This window comes from Protopterus annectens, chromosome 10.part0 (genome assembly GCF_019279795.1).
Source record: "Protopterus annectens isolate FY-2018-M chromosome 10.part0, PAN1.0, whole genome shotgun sequence".
Lineage (NCBI taxonomy): Eukaryota > Metazoa > Chordata > Ceratodontiformes > Protopteridae > Protopterus > Protopterus annectens.
The window spans coordinates 1815264865-1815292455 of NC_056744.1; the positions used below are offsets into that span (position 1 = coordinate 1815264865).

General features: G+C 42.2%; 1 protein-coding gene across 1 annotated transcript in view; it reads left to right on the top strand.

The window, feature by feature from the left end:
- The first annotated feature begins 1620 nt into the window (after positions 1 to 1620).
- LOC122814054 (zinc-binding protein A33-like) overlaps positions 1621 to 27591 on the top strand; it is a 175740-nt gene continuing 149769 nt past the window's right edge. The window contains exon 1 of the mRNA XM_044086663.1: positions 1621 to 2392. Coding sequence (XP_043942598.1) covers positions 1670 to 2392 — 723 coding nt within the window. The 5' untranslated portion in view covers positions 1621 to 1669. The remainder of the gene's footprint in view (positions 2393 to 27591) is intronic.

The following is a 27591-nucleotide window of genomic DNA, read 5'->3' on the forward strand; positions in this document are numbered from 1 at the left end:
CACCCCAAGTGATTTTTGAAGCTGTTTGGTATAGAGAAAATGCCACTATATGACCAACATACTAGTGACACCAATAATTTAAAGAATGAGGACACGCACATTTTACATCTCCTTTTTCAGAAATAAATATAAAAGATGTTGTACGGTAGAATTTTGAGATAAAGTTCATAGAGTCTGGAGAGTTTACATTTGTCTCTTTGGTAATGTGCTTATATTTTCTATCATTTATATCACTCTCTGTGTTTTTAATGTGTTTCTGAGTAGTTTTTCACATTCCTACTGGAAGTGGGAAGAGTTATGTGTTATTTGCTTTTCACATTTTATGCCAATTAGATATCAAGATTGTTGGCTGATGAACTTACTGTGGCTTTTGTACCCATTTCCAGCATCTGCAGGTTGAGAGGTATGGATAACTTATATACTGGCCTCTCTTGCCTTCCTTTTCAACTAAACCAGTTATAACTATTAGTCCTTTACTGGACTTTAAGTGTGTTAGTCTACAGCCCTAATCAAAAGGGATTTTTGCAGACCATAAGTCTAATTTTAGGCTACATGTATTTCAAAGCCAGCAAATAGTACTGTTAGCTAACCATATAGTGCCACACAGCACATTAGATTGTAGGAGTTCTTTACCAGACATGTACTGACTGGCTAAAATTAGTGATGTATTATAAATGACCGATTGAATCGGCTGGATTACAGTGCTTTTGTACAGCTGTTATAATCAATGCTGCCGGCATTGTAACATTATATCCTTTGTAATGAACTCATGTTTTATCTGGAAGGCTTCCTGTATACATGACAACGTGGAGCAGAGTGCAAGGAAATATGACATGAGGTTTTGCTGGTCTACATTTCCTTTATAAGTAATTTGAGCTTCAGTCTGGGGAGGAGTATAGGCTGTCACACCTTTATGCTCTAAACACATATTTCACTTTATACTCTCACATAAAATTGTTCTATTACAAACTGTATATCATTATATTAATTCTGCGATAAAGTAACAGTAGCATACACAATGCCCACTCTGTGTTTCATAAATTGCCTCTTGTAATAAGATAGATGTGTCTTAAAAATATTATAGGCTTTAGAACTATAATATTTAAAAAAAATACAGCCTGTATTATTTAATAATATCTGTAGTATGTGTAAGTAACAGAAAAATATTTATGACAACTATCTATTTCAGCAGCTCATGGAAGTCACGCTGTAAATCGTATGTGAGGCTTTTCATAAGGTACTTTCAAAATCACAAGTAAATCATTATTTATAAGTATAATAGCTTGTAGCAAGGGAAACAGCACATTTACAAGTGAAATGTGAAACCTTTGACTCAGTTAATTACAAGTGTTATCTTTGAAGGCAGAATGCCAAAGCGATAGTTGCTTACTAATCTGATGACTAGCGATACTTTATTTGTTGGTTTTAGTTAGTTTGTTAATAATCTGTGAAAGTTTTTTTTTTTTTAAAGTAGAAGGAATGATACAAGTTTAAAGCAGTAAGTTATAGAGGGAAGAATTATTTTTGGTTACTCTTCCTCATACTGACTGTAAATCACGTCAGCATTTACTTTTGTAGTCAAACAATTATGATGTATAATAGTGTTCCTCTAAAGAAACATAAGGTGAGGTGCTCTTGAGGAAAACAGAAACCTGTTCATAAACCAGAAATGGATTCTGGCAAGGGAATGTACCATACTTCTGTAATGTTAACGGGGTATCGCAGAATGGAATCTTGTTCAGCCACCCATATGTCGAACATTCCTGTCGATGAGGATCTGCTATGCATGGTCTGTAAAAGAATTTTTGATAACCCTGTTATACTGGAATGTGGACACAGCTTCTGTAAAGTTTGTGTTGAGAGGTTTTGGGACAGTCAGAAGGATCCTCTCTGCCCAGACTGTCAACATGGATGTCAAACTAGGAGATATTTTATCAATCGAGCACTAAATAATCTTGCACAGAAGGGAAGGAATTTGGGTCAGAAGTCTACTGCAGATGAAAGTGATATATATCAGGGATCCAGCCCGTTCTATTGCATTCAGCAAGGCTCAGACCTGCAGGATTCAAGTAGTATAGAAAGGGTTATTGATCTCAGGCGGTGTACTTTGGATAGCATCTCTACTGATGACAGTGGAATTAGTGAAGATAGTGATAAAGCTTCCTCTTTGGAAGGAAGTATTGATGAATTGATGAAAAAAAACAAAGCTCCCTTTTGGAAAGTTCACAGCTCCAGCTATGTTGTCAGACCTGCAGCTTGTGACAGATACGAAGTGAATCAGAAACTGAGCTACAAAACTGACTCAGTTGTCATCTGTGATCAGTGTGGGGACCAAGACAAGCACAAACATAATATGATAGAAAAGCTTTCACAGGCAGCTAGAGAGTACATGGTGAGTAAGCAGAGACAACATGTTTTAAATATCGCAGTACGTGCTTCTGTAAATCTGGATTTCTATCATAATTATTGGCTGCTCATGTGTTAGCACCTTTCTTGTACACATGATCGTGCCTTTCCTAGCATGCTTTGCTTCACATTCTCTAATGTGTCATTGCTGACATATGTGTTGCTTCCTGAAGCTGTCTGTAACCAGCATAGCCTAGACACTAGAATACAAATAGCACAGTTAATTTACACACCTCTCACTTTTGTATAACTGATTGAGGGACACCGATGTTTTAAGCCTGTGACAGAGAGAGAGGGGGAGAGGGGGAGAGGGGGAAGGGAACTTGAGACCACTGGCCTAACATTTATACTTTCTCAGGGCTGGATGGAGCAAGAGTTTAGCCTACAGAGTCCTCAGAGGACGTGCACCAAGGAATGGCACCTACTTTTTTGAAAGATCAATCAGGATACAAAGAAAGTCCATAAGAAAAGAAAAAGTGGAGGTACTAGTTTATTGAGGTGGTGGTTAGCAAGGTTTATCAAGACAAAAAAAACATTATGAGAGGGGCTGATATCTTTAACATATTTATTGAGTGATTTATTTAACATTTATTGTTTAGGTGAGACCTACTACACATACATTCTTATTTTACTGATGGCTACGAAACAGTGCTCTGGTTAAATGACTTGATATGAGTTATGTGGAATTTAAATGAAATCCGTGGGACTCAACCACAAGTCTTTAAAGAAGAAATAAGACAAGACAAGTGGGAAAATATAATTAGAATATGAGTAAGCTGTGCAAATCCATTAGAGTACTTTAATCTGCTAACTAATTCACCCCCCCCCCCATATATAAACAGTGTTTATGTTCACAGAGGTGCATGTTATGATATTTATTCATGTGTGCCATTCTGATCTGGCGTCTTAGAATGTTGTATTTTTGTTTGTGTTAAAGTCCATATTTTTCTCATGCAGTACAAACAAAGACTGAGACATTCAGAAGGTAAAATAATAAATAGACTGTCCCTTATATTTAGGGGAAGTGTATATGGTTTGTTTTATCAAATAGACTCTGAGTGAAACCCATTCAGTGAATATCGATAGACAAAATTAATTACTCTCTGAAATATTTTTTACATGGAGGCAGACCTCCACACCATCATGCAGGCGCTTTACCTCTGCTCCCTCTAAACTAACATAATTAACTCCAAGTTAACCAAACATGGAAGAAGTCATAACACATTGAGTAAGTTGTCCATTTGGTAAGTTAGCCCAGACTCAATGGATTTCACTAAACTAATCATTGATGGACCATATAACACCAAGGGAGTACATAAGATGTTATTTGGAGTTGATGGACTTGAAACACAATGGGCTGGTTACACAAATATAATCAAGCACATAGAATAATTAAAATTGCTCAAATGTGCACTGCAGTAAAAAAAGGTGGGTAGGTAAACCTACTGTATGATTAGGGTGAGGTGAAAAATATAATACAAGTATTCCAGGGAAAGTGAGAGAGACAGAGAGAGAGAGCAAGCAATCCCACTCTGTCACATAGACTGGACTAGGGATGAGGACTATAGAACTTAGGGACTGGATTCAGCCACTGAACTTTTTTACCTCAGGACTGTATCAGCCCATGTGCTTCCTTTAGTTCATTTTCATCTATCTTGCCACACTTTCTTGCTTTCAGTACTGTTGTGTCAGACATTATTATTATTATTATTATTATTTTATTTGTTAATTAGGTAAGCAAATTGATCTGTCTTGAATCATTTTAAGCTCCAGTCTGGGCCACAAGGCTAAGGTTGCCTGCTTCCTGCTCTTCTGTCTATCTTATGGCTTTTAGAGGAGACCTATCCCCGAAAAATAGGCAATTACTATTCTCACCCTTTACTTAGAATAATCACCCCTATTAACCTGAACACAAGAGAACACTCAGACTCAGTAGAAGTTAACATCAACCATATTGAGAAATCTGACAGCTTCACATCTGTAAAACTCCCTCCCATGCCTATGTAATAACCATCCCCCTCCACACACACACACACACACACACACACACACACACACACACACACACACACACTTAAGTAAACTTAACACATCAGTTCATACTTTACAGCAGGAAATGGATGATTGCATGGGCAACTGCAAGTTCAAACACAGGATCTAAAGCACTAGAGCCTGCTCACCAAACCTGTGAAGCTACAGAGAAAGTATGTGCTTCAAATGGTAAGCATTGCACCAAGTTATAACGAACACAAACTTGCTGCCAAATTCATCATCTACTAACTTCTTTAATGATCGAGATTTTAACAAGGCTTTAAAAGAAAATAAAGAAACCTGACACTCCGTCTAAACGCATTCCTGAAGCACATTGACATCTGGATTCATTCAGCTTCATAACACTAACACTCCATCTAAATGCATTCCTGAAGCACATTGACATCTGGATTCATTCAGCTTCATAACAGCTGCTTTTATCCTCAGTCTGAATTTTTAGGAAGTGCTCCAAAGACTAGAAGTTTAGAGTCATGTACCTCTCCTCTTATCATTAGAATGCTTGTAAAGGGCATTTTTATACTCACTCCTTTATACTGCACAAATATGTTCCTTGTAACTCCCAAATAATTTCCTTACAGTATTACCAAACGAAAAAAAATAAAATCACAAAAATGATCCAACATGCAGACAGTAAAATAATTCAAAACATTGTCTTAACATTTTGCAAAAGAGAAATCAGTGTATTCCTTCTGTACTATAGACTGTATACATATGCAGTTCTAATATACATTCAGATAGGGTAGTCTTACAAAGCACAATGTCTATCTGGTTACCACATTACCCTTTACGCAATGCCTGGACATATGATTTCTAAGATTACGTTTCATTCTACCAAAAAATTGTGACCAAATAGTAGTGCAGGGGATCAGCCTTTAATTCCTTTGAAAACTACCCCCTCAGCAGCAAATCTGTCCACAGTACTAATATTAAAATAAACAAGTAAACCATGCTATCTCTCTCTCTTTTTATATATATATATATATATATATATATATATATATATATATATATATATATATATGTATTCATATCTTATCTGTTCTGCAACACTACCACCTCGAAAGATAAGGTCTAACTCAAGAAGACTTATAAATGTTTGATATCATGAAAGCAGTTTGTCTAGTCTGTGTAAACTTGTCTATGTGAGAAACAGTTCAGCTAACCCTCTTCACAGAGTCACTGGTAGATCCCTTTGAAGGTCCTCAGAAACTATAAACCCACATAGAAATAGTTGCTGCTGTTTCAGTACTCCCTTCCATTATCTGTGTCTGTTAGTCCCCACAGGATAAAGAAAAATGCAAAAAGGAACCATAAACGGATCCATCTAACTTTCTTTGCAATAAAGTACGCTGAAAAGTAATGATCTGATGTCGATTTTCATTTTATCTTCACATATAAGTTTAGATCTGAACCCTAGAATCCAACTCAGCCTTTGCAACAGCTTGTGGCAACCAAAAGGCTCTTGAGCACTCTACCCTACCCATAATGCTTCTCTTCTAATCACCTCACCTCTTGTTTGCTGCTTCGTGAAGATGTGGTCCTTTCTTTAGCTCTCCAGCAGATAAGGGATTTTTTGCTATTTATTACAATCTTTTTCTTCATACTTTAATTAAACTTGAGCTTTTCTATTTATAGTCACCTTCTACTCTTGTGCTGAGGTACCTCTTGTTTACTATTATTAGTAGTCTTTCTCTGCCTACTCCTTTCTTCTCCTGATTGCTACTTCTGTTCCCCTCCCCATACTGTGCTACATTTAAACTAGTAGTTCCCCCTTTTCCCCATCTTCATTTCTCAATGTTCCATTTGATGACACATCCCTATTTGACCCAAAAGTTAGAGATACGCTGTCCAGGTATCACAAAGATGGAAGACCCTTTCTGCCATGGGTATTCATTTTTTCCATTCCCCAGAGACCATCCTCAAATCAGAGGAGCAGTGGGAAAATGTGATTCAGAAAATCACAAGGGTCTTTTCCTCAAGCACATGGCGAAGTTCCCCCAGAGGCAGAAGGGGGAACAATGATGGAACGTGCTGCCCTCGTGGCAGGGGTGCTCAGCATCACCAAGGGTCCAGAGATATGTTCTTTAGGAAATGCTTCCAGCACTCCTGAATGGAGGCTGATTACTCTTCTCTGGAGGCAATCAGGGGGATTGACTATCCCTGCACCTGACAGCCTGGCTAAAAATAACAAATGACAAGTAGGTGCAGAGGATAATATCCAGAGGATACTATATCCCCTTTTCCCCGTTCACTGCTCCAAAGCAAAAAACTCCTTGATGTTCCACCCAAACAAAGGGAGCAAGCAGCCATACAGATACAAAAGCTGCTGAACAAGAGTCATTCAAGAGGTCCCACCAGACCAGAGAGGATCCAGTACTTACTCAAGATTCTTTCTGGTACTGAAAAAGACAGGGGACTGGAGACAAATATTGGATCTCAGTAGACTAAACAAATCAGTTCAGCGGAGCAAATTCCAGATGGTCACAGTTCAGTCCAACCTTCCATTTTTTGGAAAAGGATGACTAAATGTGCTCTATAGACTTCAGGATGCGTACTACTATATAAAGATTGACAGGTGATCAAAAAGTTATTTGCACTTCTGGCTGGCAGCCAGTCACTACCAGTTCAGAGCACTGCCATTTGGCCTCAGTACAGTCCCCAGAATGTTCAACAAATGTATGACAGCAGTAGCAGCTCACTTGAGACAGCAAGGATTCTGGGTGTTTCCATGTCTAGATGACTGGCTCATCACTGCTCCGACCAGGCATCTAATTCTAGAAGCAAAATACATGTTTTTTCAGACTTGTTCTTTCTTCAGTATTACCATGAATTATAAAAAGTCAAACCTACACTCAAAAATTGGACTTCACAGGAGCAAACATAAACACAATCGATACAATAGCTCATCTCCCATCATCAAGACTGGTTACCATAAGAGATCATGTCAGGAGTTAGTAAACAATCAAAGGGAGTCCACTCAAACAGTACTTCAGGCCTTGGGTTCTGTGGTGGCAGCAATAATACCAGTTCCACTGGTCAGATTCCACATGAGAGTATTACAGTGGCTTCTAATGGTCGAGCCTTCATCAACCCATGTCAGCCATGATAAGGATTACAAGCACTTGCAAGAGGGATCTGTCATGGTGGATTCACTTGAAACAGCTTATTCAAAGTTGCCCCTTTGTCCCACCCATTCCCCAAGGCCACAGTGACCACAGACGCTTCCAGGATAAGGTGGGGGTGCATTATCTGGGAAAAACAGTCCAAGGCATGTGGACTTGTCATATCATATCATAACATGTCGGTAGTCTACTACATCATCAAGCAAGGGGGAACCCGATCATACCCCTTATGTGAAGAGGCACTCGGAGTATGGCAGTGGGTGATCTCATCCAACCGATTTCTGATAGCAATGTGGTAGCAGACAAGTTGAGCAGGTCCATCATTATGACTCACGAGTGGTCCCTCAATCACAAAGTGTCGGAAGGCATATTCTGCTAGTGAAACCAGCCTTTATGTGACCTTTTTGTTTCCCCTCTGAACAACAAGTACATCAGCTACTTTGCTGTGATTCCCCCCAACAGAGGAGTCTCAGAGGGATTCTCTCACTCATGACTGGCCTCCTGGTCTATTATATTCCTTTTCCCCACCCCATTAATCCCCAGATTTCTTCAGAAAGTGAACAAGTTGAAGAGGAAAGCAATCCTCATTTCCCCGTATTGGCCTTGACAAATCTGGTTTCCCTTTCCTTGGCCTCACCTACAAAATAAACCATGGAGTCTGGATGTAATTCCAGACCTCCTGTCACATCTGACAGGAGTGCCTCATCCAAACTTCACAGTCTCAAACTGACAGCTTGGTTTCTCCAATTCTGCTGATAGCCAGACAACCTATGCTCTCTTCAACAATTTGCTGTATCCTACTATCTTCCCATAGGCCGTCCACTCGAAAGCTGTATAACAGTAAATGGAGGAGATTTGTACATTGGTCTCAACAAAATGATGTAGATCCTTTCTCAGCTCCTATTCACACAATTCTAAAGTTTTTAGTGCAGTTTTTTTATTAGGATGCAGCTTATTCTCTGATAAAAGTGCAGCTAGCTGTGATTTCCAACTTTCACATTGGTTTTGATGCATCCTCCCTTGCCTCGTGTAAGCTATGCAAAGCTTTCTTGCTAGGAACTCTTTTACTAAAGCCCCCTCATAAAGATCCTTCACCACCTTGGGACTTAAATTTGATATTACGGAAAATTATACAGCTTCCCTTTGAACCAGCGGCTACTTCTCAACTTAAGTTTCTCTCTTGGAAAATCATTGTGTTGGCAAGGAGAATTTCTGAGATTCAGGCCTTGTCATGTCAACCACCATATCTGATCTATCATAAGTATAGGGTCATTTTACATACTAACCCCTCTTTCTTACCAAAGATAGTTTCAGAAAATACCCTCAACCAATCCATTAATCTGCCAGTTTTCTTCACAAACGTCACCAGTAAAGGTGAATATTTGTTACATTTGCTAGATGTTCATAGACAAGTACGTTTTTACCTTCATAGGACAAAAGACATAAGAAAACAAACTTGGTTATTTGTCTCCTTCTCAGAAAATAGATTGGTTCTTCCAATGACTCTAGCTAAATGGATTATGGACTTTATGGACTGCATATCCTATATTTATGAGAGTCAAGGTCTTGAGATGCCAAAACCTGTTTGAGCTCAATCCACTAGAACAGAGGCCCCCTCTTCAGTTTTTCAGTCTAGAGCATCTATGGACAAATTTTGCTTCCCAGCAACCTGGGCTCCCCCTCATACCATCATTACTCATTACAAGTTAGATTTGATATTTAGGGATAGGCTCTTTGTTTCAATGGTTCTGAAGAATATCCTTCCATAGGGCTGCCAAGGAAAAAGGTAACTGGGGCCTCTGTCCCATATGTGAGGATAAAATGAAACTTGACAACATCAGATACAATAGTTATGTACTTACCATAAAGTTCCATCTGTGTTTTCCATTTTCATTTTTTACACTCAACCTCACCCACCACCCCCTATCCCTTTTTTGGTTTCTGGATAAGCAAGTTGACCTAAATTTGCTTATTGGCTATTGTGAAATCCACAAGTGGTCTTACCCTTAGCTGAGGTAATTTCTTATTCTATTTCTTCTCTATGATTATATGCAAACAAAATCTGAGGTGATTAGGAGAGAAGCATCATGGGTAAGGTGCTTGAGAGCTTTTGTTTGCCACGAGCTGTTGCAAAGGTCGGGTCAGATCCGATGATATGGATATGAACCCATATGTGAGGAAAAATGAAAATGGACAACACAGATGGAACATTATGGTGAGCACAGAACGATTGTTTGTGTTCCACATACAACAGGTTACAACAAACAAACAAAATTGCAAATAAATCTAAACTAAAAATAAAAACAGAACAGCATATTTAAGCTCACACATTAAAATGCAAAATAAAGACAATTTCATTTATTTGGACATTTTAGAGTTTTCTTAATTTGCAAAGAAAGCAGACTTAAATAAATAGATACAACTACACACCTGAAGTTATTTTTGCACATATATATATATATATATATGTTTTTCCTGCTCCAAAAATGGATTAATATTGTATCTAACCATGAAATAATCTTGTAATTCACTCATATATTGCTTGAAATCAGTCAGCCAGCTTCACAAGGCACCTATTTCAGTTATCCATTGTGAATATTACATTACACACACAATTTATAAGTATTTATTATTTATTTTATTTTATATTTATTTGATTACTAGGTTGGTCTGACTGGGCAATCAGGTGCCTGTTTTCAGCAGAAACCCAGGGAGAAAAGCTCCACATACACAATAAAAATACAAAGGTCAGAGATAAGTACAGATTAATAGAGCAAACAATAGTATATCATGGCATAGTATGAATATGATGAGAAGTTACAGAAGTGTACAATATACAGAGTGTACAGTAGTAAAGCAGAAAATATAATGTATTTGAGTAAGAAGGTACAGTAATACTATATACAGTTGTATACATGCATTTAAAAATACAGTTCATTACGGTAGTTTTTTTTTCTGTGTGTTTGACCTTTGAGTAGTGCCAGAGGAAGATTTATCTGAATGGTGGTAGCAGGGCTAGCCATGGTGAGTACAGGTACTGCCAGAGGAAGATTTATCTAAATGATGGTAGCAGGGCTAGCCATGGTCAGTACAGGTACAGTGCCAGATGAGAGTGAGGTGGGCTTTTAATTGGGTTTTAAAGGTGGGATTGTTTCTGTATCATATCTATTTAACCAAGTAGTTGTCTATTATCTGTCATATACTCACACAGAGGTGCACAAACACACACACTAAAAGTAGGATATCCATACTTTCTACTTGCAGTATTTTGTATACACTTGCTGTCACCTGAAAAAGTGAAAAAAGAAAAGAGATACATGTAATGACTACATTTTTCTTCCAGTTACTTTTGCAAAAGATCTGTGAATGCTATACAAACGTACAATATGCAAATCTACAAAAATAAACAACACTTGCAAAATGGAAAACATTGCATAAAGCTTATATTGAAGCCCAGAGCCTGCAAACCCATAAACCCTTCAAGATACAGAGGTCTGACCTGTAAACCTACACAGAACCCTTTCAAGTATACACACGTTTTCTTCAGCTTTCACAGGTTCTCCTGTGCTCTTTTCTTACCGTCCATGTGATGACCCTTCACACCGACAATGCCCTCTCCTCATCCAGTAACTAACCCCCGCTGTCATTAACCTGATCTCAACATTTCTGCCTCGGTAAAAGCCACAACCCATAGTTATCATTAAAACAGATACGACTTAAGTATCGCAATTAGAAAGAAATGTTTACGGCACACTTCTTAATTTCTGTTCACAGAAATCTGGACAAATCAAAAAATAGTAGGGGAGACAAAGGCCCCAAAAATAGGGATGGATTTTAAATATTGTTCTTATAAACTTAGAAAGTTGTTAAAATAACAGTTTTTTATTTGTATGTTTTTTCCTGAAGGATACAAAGTCTGAAACTGCAGTGTCTGCAATTATTTAGTAACTTCAGTCCTCAGTGGTTTGCCAGAAAACCACAGATTTTGTGTGGAACAGACTAAAAATATGAGACAAAAATCTGGACATTCTGTGAAAATCTGGACAGCTGAGAGCTGTGGTTTACGGGCTGCTTGGTGTAGAGGTATTATGTTCTAATTATGACACCGATAACCTAGGTTTAAATAGTAGTCCAACTGATGGAGTAGTTAGGGGTGGGAATAAAGGCGTCATCTCTTGCTTGGCCATTCTGGATGAAATGAATTGATGTGGTCTGCCATGGCACAGTAGAGGGCACTTTGTCTAAAGAAGTTCAGAGTATCACATGTTGTGCAAGGATAGGGTAGGTAGCCCTTGCCAGTGGCACTGTAGTCAGAAATGGCACATGTATGGAAGCATATACAAATCAAAGAGCTGGCACTACCAGGTGCAGATCAGTTGCCAAAGGATAACCGAGGATAGAGGGGAAAACAAAAGAAACCATATTGGCTGCTTAGATAGTAGTCTTGTATGATTAGCTCTCATTCATTGTGAATGAATGAGCAGGTTGCTTCACAGGACAGCTGATGATTATAGGCAGCAGGTAAAACTAGATACAAAGAAAAGAAGAAAAAAATGCTCCTTCCTGAGGGTGTTATTCCCTCCCTGTCTGTAAAATTACACGATTGTAAAATGCTCCTTAGATATTCACTCACAAGACAGTGATGTCAACACTGTACAACACAATGTGTGATAAGCATTCATCAGAAGATTGTAAAAGTAATCTGACCACACATATGTTTGAGTGCGCGCGCGTGTGTGTGTGTGTGTGTGTGTGTGTGCGTGTTTAGGAGAATGTATAACTCACAGCATAAGTTCAAAAGGTGGGAAAAGAGAGCATCCATTTTAATAACACACAAGAGCAGAGGGTAATACAGACATAAGAGCAGCATTGTACAGTTGTACTTGAAAATGGATAGATAACATGGAATATTTCCAAGCACTAACTATGGCATCAGTCTGTAAGGGACAGATTGGGACATTTGGGTGAATGACCTACATGATCTTGGGATATAATGCACTGCATTTCCTGAAAATTGAAGTCACATTTGGGGCCTTGTATCTCCTCAAGGCCATTAATGAAAGATCAGTTGTGGCTTAGCTCGGGGTGTCACTGAAGTTCATTTGAAGCCAAAATAATAAGGGATTGCTGCAGGCCATAAAGCACAATCTGCAGGAATGGGAGGGGTTAACACTGGGAGAAAGGGGAATGTATTTATTTGAAATAATGCTCATGTGGGGACTGATGCTAGAATAATGGGAGAACCATGTGTATTATCTGAGGGTAACAAGTCTAACATGAAGGGAATGCTGACTGAATGAGCTCAAGGTAGTTTAAAGAGATGATACGTGAAGTCTGGAGATTACACACTGTTCAGAAAGGACGCATAAATTAGGTGTATTGCAGAAGCAATAAACATTTTCAACATTATAAACCATTATATAATCAGTCAACAGTAAATCAGATTTCTATACTACCAATGCATTGCTGCATAATGCAGACTATTAATAGGTACTAACAAGCTTCATCCTGCAGTTCTGGGTTTGATTCCCTTAGTCTCCACTTAACATACTGTATCATTGAGAGCAAGTCATTTAGCCACACAATACTAGAGGTATCCTTGTAAAAAACACCCATGAGTAATAGGTTTATCCATCCTTCCTTATGAGTCACATCCAACTCCTACAGTAACCCTGGGAATAGATGCCTTTCACCCCTGGATTTTATTAGGCAAGTAGAGAAAAGAAATAGATAGCAATGCCTTTCTTAAACATCATACACACACACACACACACACACACACACGCACACGCGCACACGCACACACGCACACACGTGCACACACACACACACACACACACACACACACACACACACACACACACACACACACACACGCACACACAAAGTAAAACACGAAGAAATGCAAGTAAAACTTAGTAAGGAATACTTCAGAATACTTAAATTAATCCTGAAAACAGCACTGACATCTAGGAACAAAATCCAAGCTATAAACCAATTTGCTCTTCCTGTCCCAACTTACAGTTTTGGAGTGATTGACTGGCCCCAAAATGTGTTGGACAGATTAGACAGGAAAACAAGGATGCTTCACGCTCACCAAATGATTTATGAAAATCAGTGCATACCAAGATTATATATTCCCCATTCCGAAGGAGGAATGAGCCTCCTTAAAATTGATTACATGTATAGATCTGCAATAGTGAGACTCCACACATATCTGCTGACCTCACAGGACCCAAACGTAGTGAAAGTATTGAAACATGAGGAGAATAAATCTAAGATGACTTCTCTGCTTAATCTAGCAGAAGCTTATCGGCATCAAGCAGGAATGGAAATCAAACCAGAAGTAGATAAAAATCAGGCAACAACTGAATGTGCCAAAAAAGAAGAGAAAGAATATAAGGTGAAGGACCAGATGAGAAGACAAGAAATGTGGAAAAAGCATAAATATAGCTGCAAGTATAGAAAACTTCTGGAAGAACCTCATGTTGATCAGGAACGGACACAGGAATAGTTAAGGAGAAGTGAATTCAAACCAAGAGATGAAAGGTTAATATTGGTGGCCCAAGATAGTGGGCTGCGTACACACTGGTTTATAAAGTCCATTGAACATGTGGGAGAAACAGACAAATGTAGGTTTTGTAAAACAGAATTGGAAACAGTCACTCACCTTGTTGCTGGTTGTGACACACTAATGGCAGAAGGACTGTATACTGAAAACCATAATAATGTGGTGAGACTGTTACACTGGGGATTATGCAAACATTATGGTACTGAAGTTGTTGAAAAACACTGGAAACATGAGCCACAAAGAATCATAGAAAATGAGAAAGTCTATATCACTTGGGATCATTCATTATCAACAGTTCAAAAGATAGATGCTAGAAAACCGGATATAGTGATCCAAGCAAAGAAGACAAGAGCAGCATTGATCATTGAAATTGCCACACCCAATGACTGCAGTGTCTTGCATACAGAGAGACACAAAGTCATAAAATATCAGGATCTGCAGGCAGAAACAAGAGCAATGTAAGATGCTCAGATAGTCCCAATAGCAATAGGAGCAATGGGTCTTATAAAAAAGAATTTTCAATCGTATTTAGATATGTTACCAATACATGTAACTGGGCACATTGCGGGTGCTGCGAAGAGCGCTTTCGGCTGACATCATAAAGTGAAACAGTACTAATTTCATGAACTTTAATTGTACTTTGACCTAGGAATCGGGTCCATTCCTGTATGGTATTAGAAACCCAAAAGACTTGGAGAAATTAAAAAAAACACATGCACCTACAGATACTTTAGATTCACCAATCTGCTGACTGCATACCTTTGAAATGTGGGAAAAAATGGAATTCTGTGGAGAAAACCTACTCAAGCCATTCAACTGTCCTTGATTTTTGCCCCATATTTTTGCCCCGTCACTCACCAAATGTTTGATTTTTCTGGTAATTTACAAAGGATTACAGTCAGTCAGTAATGCCTGACATTAGAGTACTACACTTATTGTTCAGAAAATGCACACTGATACAAGCCATTAGCTATGTTAAGTGTTTGAAGATAATTAAATTAATATTTAAAATGTATTCGATATCTGCAGCCTTTGTTCAATCGTTATTTTGGTTTTGTCTGTGATTCTTTGGCAAAGAAGTTGAGAGGTATGAACACCATGCATAAGCAGAAAGAAAACTGGAGTGAAATAAAATGTAGTACTTTTTGGCAGAAGCTGCTTGCCTTGATGCTGCAAGTACAACTCTCACCTTTACATAGTCCGGTGGGTTATGAAGTTCTCTGGAACAGTGGCTGACTTAATACTGAGTAGAGTTACAGAAGTAATGATGGGCCATAAGTGTGAAATAAAGAGGCAGCAAACAGTGAATGTGTTAACTGGGTCTTCCAATCTTGTTAGCTACAGCTTCCATGCGTTCCTGCATGTGTCCCTCACACACACACAGGCAGTTCTAGAAAATAATGCATTCTATTTCAAGATACTAGCTAGTGACCTGGAAACTGATGATAATGCCACCACCTCACACCTTACTTGTCCATTCCTTTTGCTGGATGCATTCTTTCTCTGTCTCTTTTTCACCCTTCTTTCTGCAGTGTCGCTCTTATTTGGACTAGCATCCATGATTGAAACACTGTGTCGTACATGTGAGCATGCATCATCGCAGGTATGCCACTTTCACATCACTGGGCTCATTAGATCACTTGTGACACAGTGCAGGTCATTACATGACCAACTCACTTCTTGTATGCAGACCGACAGCCCATTCAGGCCTAGTGTTGCACATCCCCCTCTACTGCATTAGTAATTGCTTTCAGGCCACATTTTGCTACTTTGCTTATTTCACTAGGCTCATTGCACCTGTGTTACTTTGGCAGTCTGAAGTTTCAGGGTCATTAATTGCTGTGTGTCATTCAGTGTCCATATTTTTGGACATTCATTCTAGGTTTCAGTGTTAAACACATTCATGGTAGATGTAGAACTTCACTAAGGGTTTGTTCCCCTCCTTCTATTTCTAATTTTCCTAGACAGGTTATTGAGACACAAACAAGATGTGGAGTGGATCCAGTCTAGAGATATTAAGGTTGCCATTTTGTTTGCAGATTACACTGTTCTGTAGCCTCAAGTAGCCGTGGTCTTCAACATGCACTGCAACATATCACTGCTGTTTAGTGTCTAGGATAAAAAGTAGCACCTCGGGAAAAGTGGTCATGGTCATGTTCAGAAAGAGGCAGGATTGGTAGCTGTAGGTGAAGTGTAAGAAATACTTCAGGATATTTTCAGATCTTGTTCATGAGTCCAAGTACAGGGATTATGAGATTGACCAGCAGATGTGTACAGAGGCAGTAGTAGTGCAGGTGGGTGCTGTACGGGATTGTGGTGGTGAAATATGTGACAGGTGTGTACAGAAGTAGCAGTTGTACAGGTGGGTGCTGTACGGGATTGTGGTAGTGAAATGATTGACAGGTGTGTACAGAAGTAGCAGTACTGCAGGTGGGTGCTGTATGGGATTGTGGTGGTGAAATAAGTGACAGGTGTGTACAGACGTAGCAGTTGTACAGGTGGGTGCTGTATGGGATTTTGGTGGTGAAATGAGTGACAGGTTTGTACAGAAGTAGCAGTACTGCAGGTGGGTGCTGTATGGGATTGTGGTGGTGAAATGAGTGACAGGTGTGTACAGAAGTAGCAGTTGTACAGGTGGGTGCTGTACGGGATTGTGGTGGTGAAATGAGTGACAGGTATGTACAGAAGTAGCGGTATTGCAGGTGGGTGTTGTACAAGATTGTGGTGGTGAAATGAGTGATAAGTCACAGGACAAAGCTCTCAAGCTTATGTTAAGTCTTTGTTCCCATCTTTACTTAGTGACAACATTTGGTTAGTGACTGAAAAAAATGAGACTGCAGATACAAGTGGAGAAAATGAGGTTCTTTCTCTAATTTCTGGGCTCGTTATGCATAATAGTGTGAGAAGTTCAAAAATCTGGGAGATCTTGGAGTAGATCCACTGTTTCTCTGGGGTAAGATTACTCAGCTGAGGTGATTTGAACACCTTGTGGGGATGCCGCTAGGTATTTCCTTTGGGATATGTACCACACAAAGCCCAATGGAACTTGGCCAAGAGGCAGACCTATGACACATTGGAGGGACTATCCCTCTCTGCTTGTATGAGAACACTTGAGGGATCCTACAAAATGAATCAGAGTCTGTTGTTGGGGACATGGAAGTCAGTCTGCCCTGTTCATCTTACAACTACTACAACCATCATCAGGAAAAATGGTTTAGAAAATACATGGATGGATAGATAGAAAGACTGAAACATTAAGTGAGACAGACAGATCAATAATAGATAATAGTTCAGTTAATATGTATGTATGCGTGTATGTATATATATGTGTGTGTGTATATATATATATATATATATATATATATATATATATATAAAAATGTGTGTATATACACACACACACACACACACACACACATATATATATATATATATATATATATATATATATACAGACACACACATACATGTATAGTTATAGATATATATTGATATAGATAGATAGATAGATAGATATTGTATAGATGGACACACTGTAAGGTGGGTGCCTTAAGAGAAAAGCAGAGAAGGATTTTTTACATAAATGGTGGCAAATGAGTGAACTTGCCTTCCTGCAGAGATAATAGTTATAAATTCATAGCAGAGACATAATGGTGTTGCTGTGAGGGGGTGGAAAATGTAAGCTACTGGTTAAACAGGACTTACAGGTTATCCATCAAGTAGAAACAAGGGTGGCCTGAACTGGTTAGGCAGTTCTTCTTGTCAGTGCACTTTACGTTTCTTTGATCCTGTTATAACCTGCTTCATTATCAGAAGACACTTACTTGTTTATTTCTCTGTATGCCAGCCTGACTTTGTTAAACAGAAAGTTCCATACTATTCTTTTGTCTATCACACTCATTTGGATAGCAAAAAGTAAGTAAACATGCATACAGCATTTGACGGTGTAGCAGTGATTAGCGGGGTGTGGGACTGGTAGGATATGGATTACTGGTGTAGCAGTGATTAGCAGGGTGTGGGACTGGTAGGATATGGATTACTGGTGTAGCAGTGATTAGTGGGGTGTGGGACTGGTAGGATATGGATTACTGGTGTAGCAGTGATTAGTGGAGTGTGTGACTGGTAGGATATGGATTACTGGTGTAGCAGTGATTAGTGGGGTGTGGGACTGGTAGGATATGGATTACTGGTGTAGCAGTGATTAGTGGAGTGTGTGACTGGTAGGCTATGGATTACTGGTGTAGCAGTGATTAGCGGAGTGTGGGACTGGTAGGATATGGATTACTTGTGTAGCAGTGATTAGCATGGTGTGGGACTGGTAGGATATGGATTACTGGTGTAGCAGTGATTAGTGGGGTGTGGGACTGGTAGGATATGGATTACTGGTGTAGCAGTGATTAGCAGGGTGTGGGACTGGTAGGATATGGATTACTGGTGTAGCAGTGATTAGCAGGGTGTGGGACTGGTAGGATATGGATTACTGGTGTAGCAGTGATTAGTGGGGTGTGGGACTGGTAGGATATGGATTACTGGTGTAGCAGTGATTAGCAGGGTGTGGGACTGGTAGGATATGGATTACTGGTGTAGCAGTGATTAGCAGGGTGTGGGACTGGTAGGATATGGATTACTGGTGCAGCAGTGATTAGTGGGGTGTGGGACTGGTAGGATATGGATTACTGGTGTAGCAGTGATTAGCAGGGTGTGGGACTGGTAGGATATGGATTACTGGTGTAGCAGTGATTAGTGGGGTGTGGGACTGGTAGGATATGGATTACTGGTGTAGCAGTGATTAGTGGGGTGTGGGACTGGTAGGATATGGATTACTGGTGTAGCAGTGATTAGCTGAGTGTGGGACTGGTAGGATATGGATTACTGGTGTAGCAGTGATTAGCTGGGTGTGGGATTGGTAGGATATGGATTACTGGTGTAGCAGTGATTAGCTGGGTGTGGGACTGGTAGGATATGGATTATTGGTGTAGCAGTGATTAGCGGGGTGTGGGACAGGTAGGATATGGATTACTGGTGTAGCAGTGATTAGTGGGGTGTGGGACTGGTAGGATATGGATTACTGGTGTAGCAGTGATTAGCGGGGTGTGGGACTGGTAGGATATGGATTACTGGTGTAGCAGTGATTAGCAGGGTGTGGGACTGGTAGGATATGGATTACTGGTGTATCAGTGATTAGCAGGGTGTGGGACTGGTAGGATATGGATTACTGGTGTAGCAGTGATTAGTGGAGTGTGGGACTGGTAGGATATGGATTACTGGTGTAGCAGTGATTAGTGGAGTGTGGGACTGGTAGGATATGGATTACTGGTGTAGCAGTGATTAGCGGGGTGTGGGACTGGTAGGATATGGATTACTGGTGTAGCAGTGATTAGTGGAGTGTGGGACTGGTAGGATATGGATTACTGGTGTAGCAGTGATTAGCAGGGTGTGGGACTGGTAGGATATGGATTACTGGTGTAGCAGTGATTAGCGGGGTGTGGGACTGGTAGGATATGGATTACTGGTGTAGCAGTGATTAGCAGGGTGTAGGACTGGTAGGATATGGATTACTGGTGTAGCAGTGATTAGCAGGGTGTGGGACTGGTAGGATATGGATTACTGGTGTAGCAGTGATTAGTGGGGTGTGGGACTGGTAGGATATGGATTACTGGTGTAGCAGTGATTAGTGGGGTGTGGGACTGGTAGGATATGGATTACTGGTGTAGCAGTGATTAGTGGGGTGTGGGACTGGTAGGATATGGATTACTGGTGTAGCAGTGATTAGTGGGGTGTGGGACTGGTAGGATATGGATTACTGGTGTAGCAGTGATTAGTGGGGTGTGGGACTGGTAGGATATGGATTACTGGTGTAGCAGTGATTAGTGGGGTGTGGGACTGGTAGGATATGGATTACTGGTGTAGCAGTGATTAGTGGGGTGTGGGACTGGTAGGATATGGATTACTGGTGTAGCAGTGATTAGCTGGGTGTGGGACTGGTAGGATATGGATTACTGGTGTAGCAGTGATTAGTGGGGTGTGGGACTGGTAGGATATGGATTACTGGTGTAGCAGTGATTAGTGGGGTGTGGGACTGGTAGGATATGGATTACTGGTGTAGCAGTGATTAGCAGGGTGTGGGACTGGTAGGATATGGATTACTGGTGTAGCAGTGATTAGTGGGGTGTGGGACTGGTAGGATATGGATTACTGGTGTAGCAGTGATTAGCAGGGTGTGGGACTGGTAGGATATGGATTACTGGTGTAGCAGTGATTAGTGGGTGTGGGACTGGTAGGATATGGATTACTGGTGTAGCAGTGATTAGTGGGGTGTGGGACTGGTAGGATATGGATTACTGGTGTAGCAGTGATTAGTGGGGTGTGGGACTGGTAGGATATGGATTACTGGTGTAGCAGTGATTAGTGGGGTGTAGGACTGGTAGGATATGGATTACTGGTGTAGCAGTGATTAGTGGGGTGTGGGATGGTATGATATGGATTACTGGTGTAGCAGTGATTAGTGGGGTGTGGGACTGGTAGGATATGGATTACTGGTGTAGCAGTGATTAGCAGGGTGTGGGACTGGTAGGATATGGATTACTGGTGTAGCAGTGATTAGCAGGGTGTGGGACTGGTAGGATATGGATTACTGGTGTAGCAGTGATTAGCATGGTGTGGGACTGGTAGGATATGGATTATTGGTGTAGCAGTGATTAGCGGGGTGTGGGACTGGTAGGATATGGATTACTGGTGTAGCAGTGATTAGCAGGGTGTGGGACTGGTAGGATATGGATTACTGGTGTAGCAGTGATTAACGGAGTGTGGGACTGGTAGGATATGGATTACTGGTGTAGCAGTGATTAGCGGGGTGTGGGACTGGTAGGATATGGATTACTGGTGTAGCAGTGATTAGCGGGGTGTGGGACTGGTAGGATATGGATTACTGGTGTAGCAGTGATTAGCGGGGTGTGGGACTGGTAGGATATGGATTACTGGTGTAGCAGTGATTAGCGGAGTGTGGGACTGGTAGGATATGGATTACTGGTGTAGCAGTGATTAGCAGGGTGTGGGACTGGTTGGATATGGATTACTGGTGTAGCAGTGATTAGCGGGGTGTGGGACTGGTAGGATATGGATTACTGGTGTAGCAGTGATTAGCAGGGTGTGGGACTGGTAGGATATGGATTACTGGTGTAGCAGTGATTAGCAGGGTGTGGGACTGGTAGGATATGGATTACTGGTGTAGCAGTGATTAGCAGGGTGTGGGACTGGTAGGATATGGATTACTGGTGTAGCAGTGATTAGTGGGGTGTGGGACTGGTAGGATATGGATTACTGGTGTAGGAGTGATTAGCAGGGTGTGGGACTGGTAGGATATGGATTACTGGTGTAGCAGTGATTAGCAGGGTGTGGGACTGGTAGGATATGGATTACTGGTGTAGCAGTGATTAGCGGGGTGTGGGACTGGTAGGATATGGATTACTGGTGTAGCAGTGATTAGCAGGGTGTGGGACTGGTAGGATATGGATTACTGGTGTAGCAGTGATTAGCGGAGTGTGGGACTGGTAGGATATGGATTACTGGTGTAGCAGTGATTAGTGGGGTGTGGGACTGGTAGGATATGGATTACTGGTGTAGCAGTGATTAGTGGGGTGTGGGACTGGTAGGATATGGATTACTGGTGTAGCAGTGATTAGTAGGGTGTGGGACTGGTAGGATATGGATTACTGGTGTAGCAGTGATTAGCAGGGTGTGGGACTGGTAGGATATGGATTACTGGTGTAGCAGTGATTAGCGGGGTGTGGGACTGGTAGGATATGGATTACTGGTGTAGCAGTGATTAGCAGGGTGTGGGACTGGTAGGATATGGATTACTGGTGTAGCAGTGATTAGTGGAGTGTGGGACTGGTAGGATATGGATTACTGGTGTAGCAGTGATTAGTGGGGTGTGGGACTGGTAGGATATGGATTACTGGTGTAGCAGTGATTAGCAGGGTGTGGGACTGGTAGGATATGGATTACTGGTGCAGCAGTGATTAGCGGGGTGTGGGACCGGTAGGATATGGATTACTGGTGTAGCAGTGATTAGCAGGGTGTGGGACTGGTAGGATATGGATTACTGGTGTAGCAGTGATTAGTGGAGTCTGGGACTGGTAGGATATGGATTACTGGTGTAGCAGTGATTAGCAGGGTGTGGGACTGGTAGGATATGGATTACTGGTGTAGCAGTGATTAGCAGGGTGTGGGACTGGTAGGATATGGATTACTGGTGTAGCAGTGATTAGCAGGGTGTGGGACTGGTAGGATATGGATTACTGGTGTAGCAGTGATTAGTGGAGTGTGGGACTGGTAGGATATGGATTACTGGTGTAGCAGTGATTAGTGGGGTGTGGGACTGGTAGGATATGGATTACTGGTGTAGCAGTGATTAGCAGGGTGTGGGACTGGTAGGATACGGATTACTGGTGTAGCAGTGATTAGTGGGGTGTGGGACTGGTAAGATATGGATTACTGGTGTAGCAGTGATTAGCGGAGTGTGGGACTGGTAGGATATGGATTACTGGTGTAGCAGTGATTAGTGGAGTGTGGGACTGGTAGGATATGGATTACTGGTGTAGCAGTGATTAGCTGGGTGTGGGACTGGTAGGATATGGATTACTGGTGTAGCAGTGATTAGCGGGGTGTGGGACTGGTAGGATATGGATTACTGGTGTAGCAGTGATTAGCTGGGTGTGGGACTGGTAGGATATGGATTACTGGTGTAGCAGTGATTAGTGGGGTGTGGGACTGGTAGGATATGGATTACTGGTGTAGCAGTGATTAGTGGGGTGTGGGACTGGTAGGAAATGGATTACTGGTGTAGCAGTGATTAGTGGGGTGTGGGATTGGTAGGATATGGATTACTGGTGTAGCAGTGATTAGTGGGGTGTGTGACTGGTAGGATATGGATTACTGGTGTAGCAGTGATTAGCAGGGTGTGGGACTGGTAGGATATGGATTACTGGTGTAGCAGTGATTAGCAGGGTGTGGGACTGGTAGGATATGGATTACTGGTGTAGCAGTGATTAGCAGGGTGTGGGACTGGTAGGATATGGATTACTGGTGTTGCAGTGATTAGCAGGTTGTGGGATTGGTAGGATATGGATTACTGGTGTAGCAGTGATTAGCAGGGTGTGGGACTGGTAGGATATGGATTACTGGTGTAGCAGTGATTAGCAGGGTGTGGGACTGGTAGGATATGGATTACTGGTGTGGCAGTGATTAGCCGGGTGTGGGACTGGTAGGATATGGATTACTGGTGTAGCAGTGATTAGCGGGGTGTGGGACTGGTAGGATATGGATTACTGGTGTAGCAGTGATTAGCGGGGTGTGGGACTGGTAGGATATGGATTACTGGTGTAGCAGTGATTAGCATGGTGTGGGACTGGTAGGATATGGATTACTGGTGTAGCAGTGATTAGTGGGGTGTGGGACTGGTAGGATATGGATTACTGGTGTAGCAGTGATTAGTAGGGTGTGGGACTGGTAGGATATGGATTACTGGTGTAGCAGTGATTAGTGGAGTGTGGGACTGGTAGGATATGGATTACTGGTGTAGCAGTGATTAGTGGGGTGTGTGACTGGTAGGATATGGATTATTGGTGTAGCAGTGATTAGCAGGGTGTGGGACTGGTAGGACATGGATTACTGGTGTAGCAGTGATTAGCATGGTGTGGGACTGGTAGGATATGGATTACTGGTGTAGCAGTGATTAGCGGGGTGTGGGACTGGTAGGATATGGATTACTGGTGTAGCAGTGATTAGCATGGTGTGGGACTGGTAGGATATGGATTACTGGTGTAGCAGTGATTAGTGGGGTGTGGGACTGGTAGGATATGGATTACTGGTGTAGCAGTGATTAGCGGGGTGTGGGACTGGTATGATATGGATTACTGGTGTAGCAGTGATTAGCGGGGTGTGGGACTGGTAGGATATGGATTACTGGTGTAGCAGTGATTAGCAGGGTGTGGAACTGGTAGGATATGGATTACTGGTGTAGCAGTGATTAGCAGGGTGTGGGACTGGTAGGATATGGATTACTGGTGTAGCAGTGATTAGTGGGGTGTGGGACTGGTAGGATATGGATTACTGGTGTAGCAGTGATTAGCAGGGTGTGGGACTGGTAGGATATGGATTACTGGTGTAGCAGTGATTAGTGGGGTGTGGGACTGGTATGATATAGATTACTGGTGTAGCAGTGATTAGCAGGGTGTGGGACTGGTATGATGTGGATTACTGGTGTAGCAGTGATTAGTGGGGTGTGTGACTGGTAGGATATGGATTATTGGTGTAGCAGTGATTAGCGGGGTGTGGGACTGGTAGGATATGGATTACTGGTGTAGCAGTGATTAGCGGGGTGTGGGACTGGTAGGATATGGATTACTGGTGTAGCAGTGATTAGCGGAGTGTGGGACTGGTAGGATATGGATTACTGGTGTAGCAGTGATTAGCGGGGTGTGGGACTGGTAGGATATGGATTACTGGTGTAGCAGTGATTAGTGGGGTGTGGGACTGGTAGGATATGGATTACTGGTGTAGCAGTGATTAGCGGAGTGTGGGACTGGTAGGATACGGATTACTGGTGTAGCAGTGATTAGCAGGGTGTGGGACTGGTAGGATATGGATTACTGGTGTAGCAGTGATTAGCGGGGTGTGGGACTGGTAGGATATGGATTACTGGTGCAGCAGTGATTAGCAGGGTGTGGGACTGGTAGGATATGGATTACTGGTGTAGCAGTGATTAGCGGGGTGTGGGACTGGTATGATATGGATTACTGGTGTAGCAGTGATTAGCGGGGTGTGGGACTGGTAGGATATGGATTACTGGTGTAGCAGTGATTAGCAGGGTGTGGGACTGGTAGGATATGGATTACTGGTGTAGCAGTGATTAGCAGGGTGTGGGACTGGTAGGATATGGATTACTGGTGTAGCAGTGATTAGTGGGGTGTGGGACTGGTAGGATATGGATTACTGGTGTAGCAGTGATTAGCGGGGTGTGGGACTGGTAGGATATGGATTACTGGTGTAGCAGTGATTAGTGGGGTGTGGGACTGGTAGGATATGGATTACTGGTGTAGCAGTGATTAGTAGGGTGTGGGACTGGTAGGATATGGATTACTGGTTTAGCAGTGATTAGTGGGGTGTGGGACTGGTATGATATGGATTACTGGTGTAGCAGTGATTAGCGGGGTGTGGGACTGGTAGGATATGGATTACTGGTGTAGCAGTGATTAGTGGAGTGTGGGACTGGTAGGATATGGATTATTGGTGTAGCAGTGATTAGCGGGGTGTGGGACTGGTAGGATATGGATTACTGGTGTAGCAGTGATTAGCGGGGTGTGGGACTGGTAGGATATGGATTACTGGTGTAGCAGTGATTAGCGGGGTGTGGGACTGGTAGGATATGGATTACTGGTGTAGCAGTGATTAGTGGAGTGTGGGACTGGTAGGATATGGATTACTGGTGTAGCAGTGATTAACGGAGTGTGGGACTGGTAGGATATGGATTTCTGGTGTAGCAGTGATTAGTGGGGTGTGGGACTGGTAGGATATGGATTACTGGTGTAGCAGTGATTAGTAGGGTGTGGGACTGGTAGGATATGGATTACTGGTGTAGCAGTGATTAGTGGGGTGTGGGACTGGTAGGATATGGATTACTGGTGTAGCAGTGATTAGTAGGGTGTGGGACTGGTAGGATATGGATTACTGGTGTAGCAGTGATTAGTGGGGTGTGGGACTGGTAGGATATGGATTACTGGTGTAGCAGTGATTAGCGGGGTGTGGGACTGGTAGGATATGGATTACTGGTGTAGCAGTGATTAGTGGGGTGTGGGACTGGTAGGATATGGATTACTGGTGTAGCAGTGATTAGTGGGGTGTGGGACTGGTAGGATATGGATTACTGGTGTAGCAGTGATTAGTGGGGTGTGGGACTGGTAGGATATGGATTACTGGTGTAGCAGTGATTAGCAGGTTGTGGGATTGGTAGGATATGGATTACTGGTGTAGCAGTGATTAGCAGGGTGTGGGACTGGTAGGATATGGATTACTGGTGTAGCAGTGATTAGTGGGGTGTGGGACTGGTAGGATATGGATTACTGGTTTAGCAGTGATTAGTGGGGTGTGGGATTGGTAGGATATGGATTACTGGTGTAGCAGTGATTAGTGGGGTGTGGGACTGGTAGGATATGGATTACTGGTGTAGCAGTGATTAGCAGGGTGCGGGACTGGTAGGATATGGATTAGTGGTGTAGCAGTGATTAGCGGGGTGTGGGATTGGTAGGATATGGATTACTGGTGTAGCAGTGATTAGCAGGTTGTGGGATTGGTAGGATATGGATTACTGGTGTAGCAGTGATTAGCGGGGTGTGGGACTGGTAGGATATGGATTACTGGTGTAGCAGTGATTAGTGGGGTGTGGGACTGGTAGGATATGGATTACTGGTGTAGCAGTGATTAGCAGGGTGTGGGACTGGTAGGATATGGATTACTGGTGTAGCAGTGATTAGCAGGGTGTGGGACTGGTAGGATATGGATTACTGGTGTAGCAGTGATTAGTGGGGTGTGGGACTGGTATGATATGGATTACTGGTGTAGCAGTGATTAGCGGGGTGTGGGACTGGTAGGATATGGATTACTGGTGTAGCAGTGATTAGTGGAGTGTGGGACTGGTAGGATATGGATTACTGGTGTAGCAGTGATTAGCAGGGTGTGGGACTGGTAGGATATGGATTACTGGTGTAGCAGTGATTAGCAGGGTGTGGGACTGGTAGGATATGGATTACTGGTGTAGCAGTGATTAGCAGGGTGTGGGACTTGTAGGATATGGATTACTGGTGTAGCAGTGATTAGTGGAGTGTGGGACTGGTAGGATATGTATTACTGGTGTAGCAGTGATTAGTGGGGTGTGGGACTGGTAGGATATGGATTACTGGTGTAGCAGTGATTAGTGGGGTGTGGGACTGGTAGGATATGGATTACTGGTGTAGCAGTGATTAGCAGGTTGTGGGATTGGTAGGATATGGATTACTGGTGTAGCAGTGATTAGCAGGGTGTGGGACTGGTAGGATATGGATTACTGGTGTAGCAGTGATTAGCGGGGTGTGGGACTGGTAGGATATGGATTACTGGTGTAGCAGTGATTAGTGGGGTGTGGGACTGGTAGGATATGGATTACTGGTCTAGCAGTGATTAGCGGGGTGTGGGACTGGTAGGATATGGATTACTGGTGTAGCAGTGATTAGCAGGGTGTCGGACTGGTAGGATATGGATTACTGGTGTAGCAGTGATTAGTGGGGTGTGGGACTGGTAGGATATGGATTACTGGTGTAGCAGTGATTAGTGGAGTGTGGGACTGGTAGGATATGGATTACTGGTGTAGCAGTGATTAGTGGGGTGTGGGACTGGTAGGATATG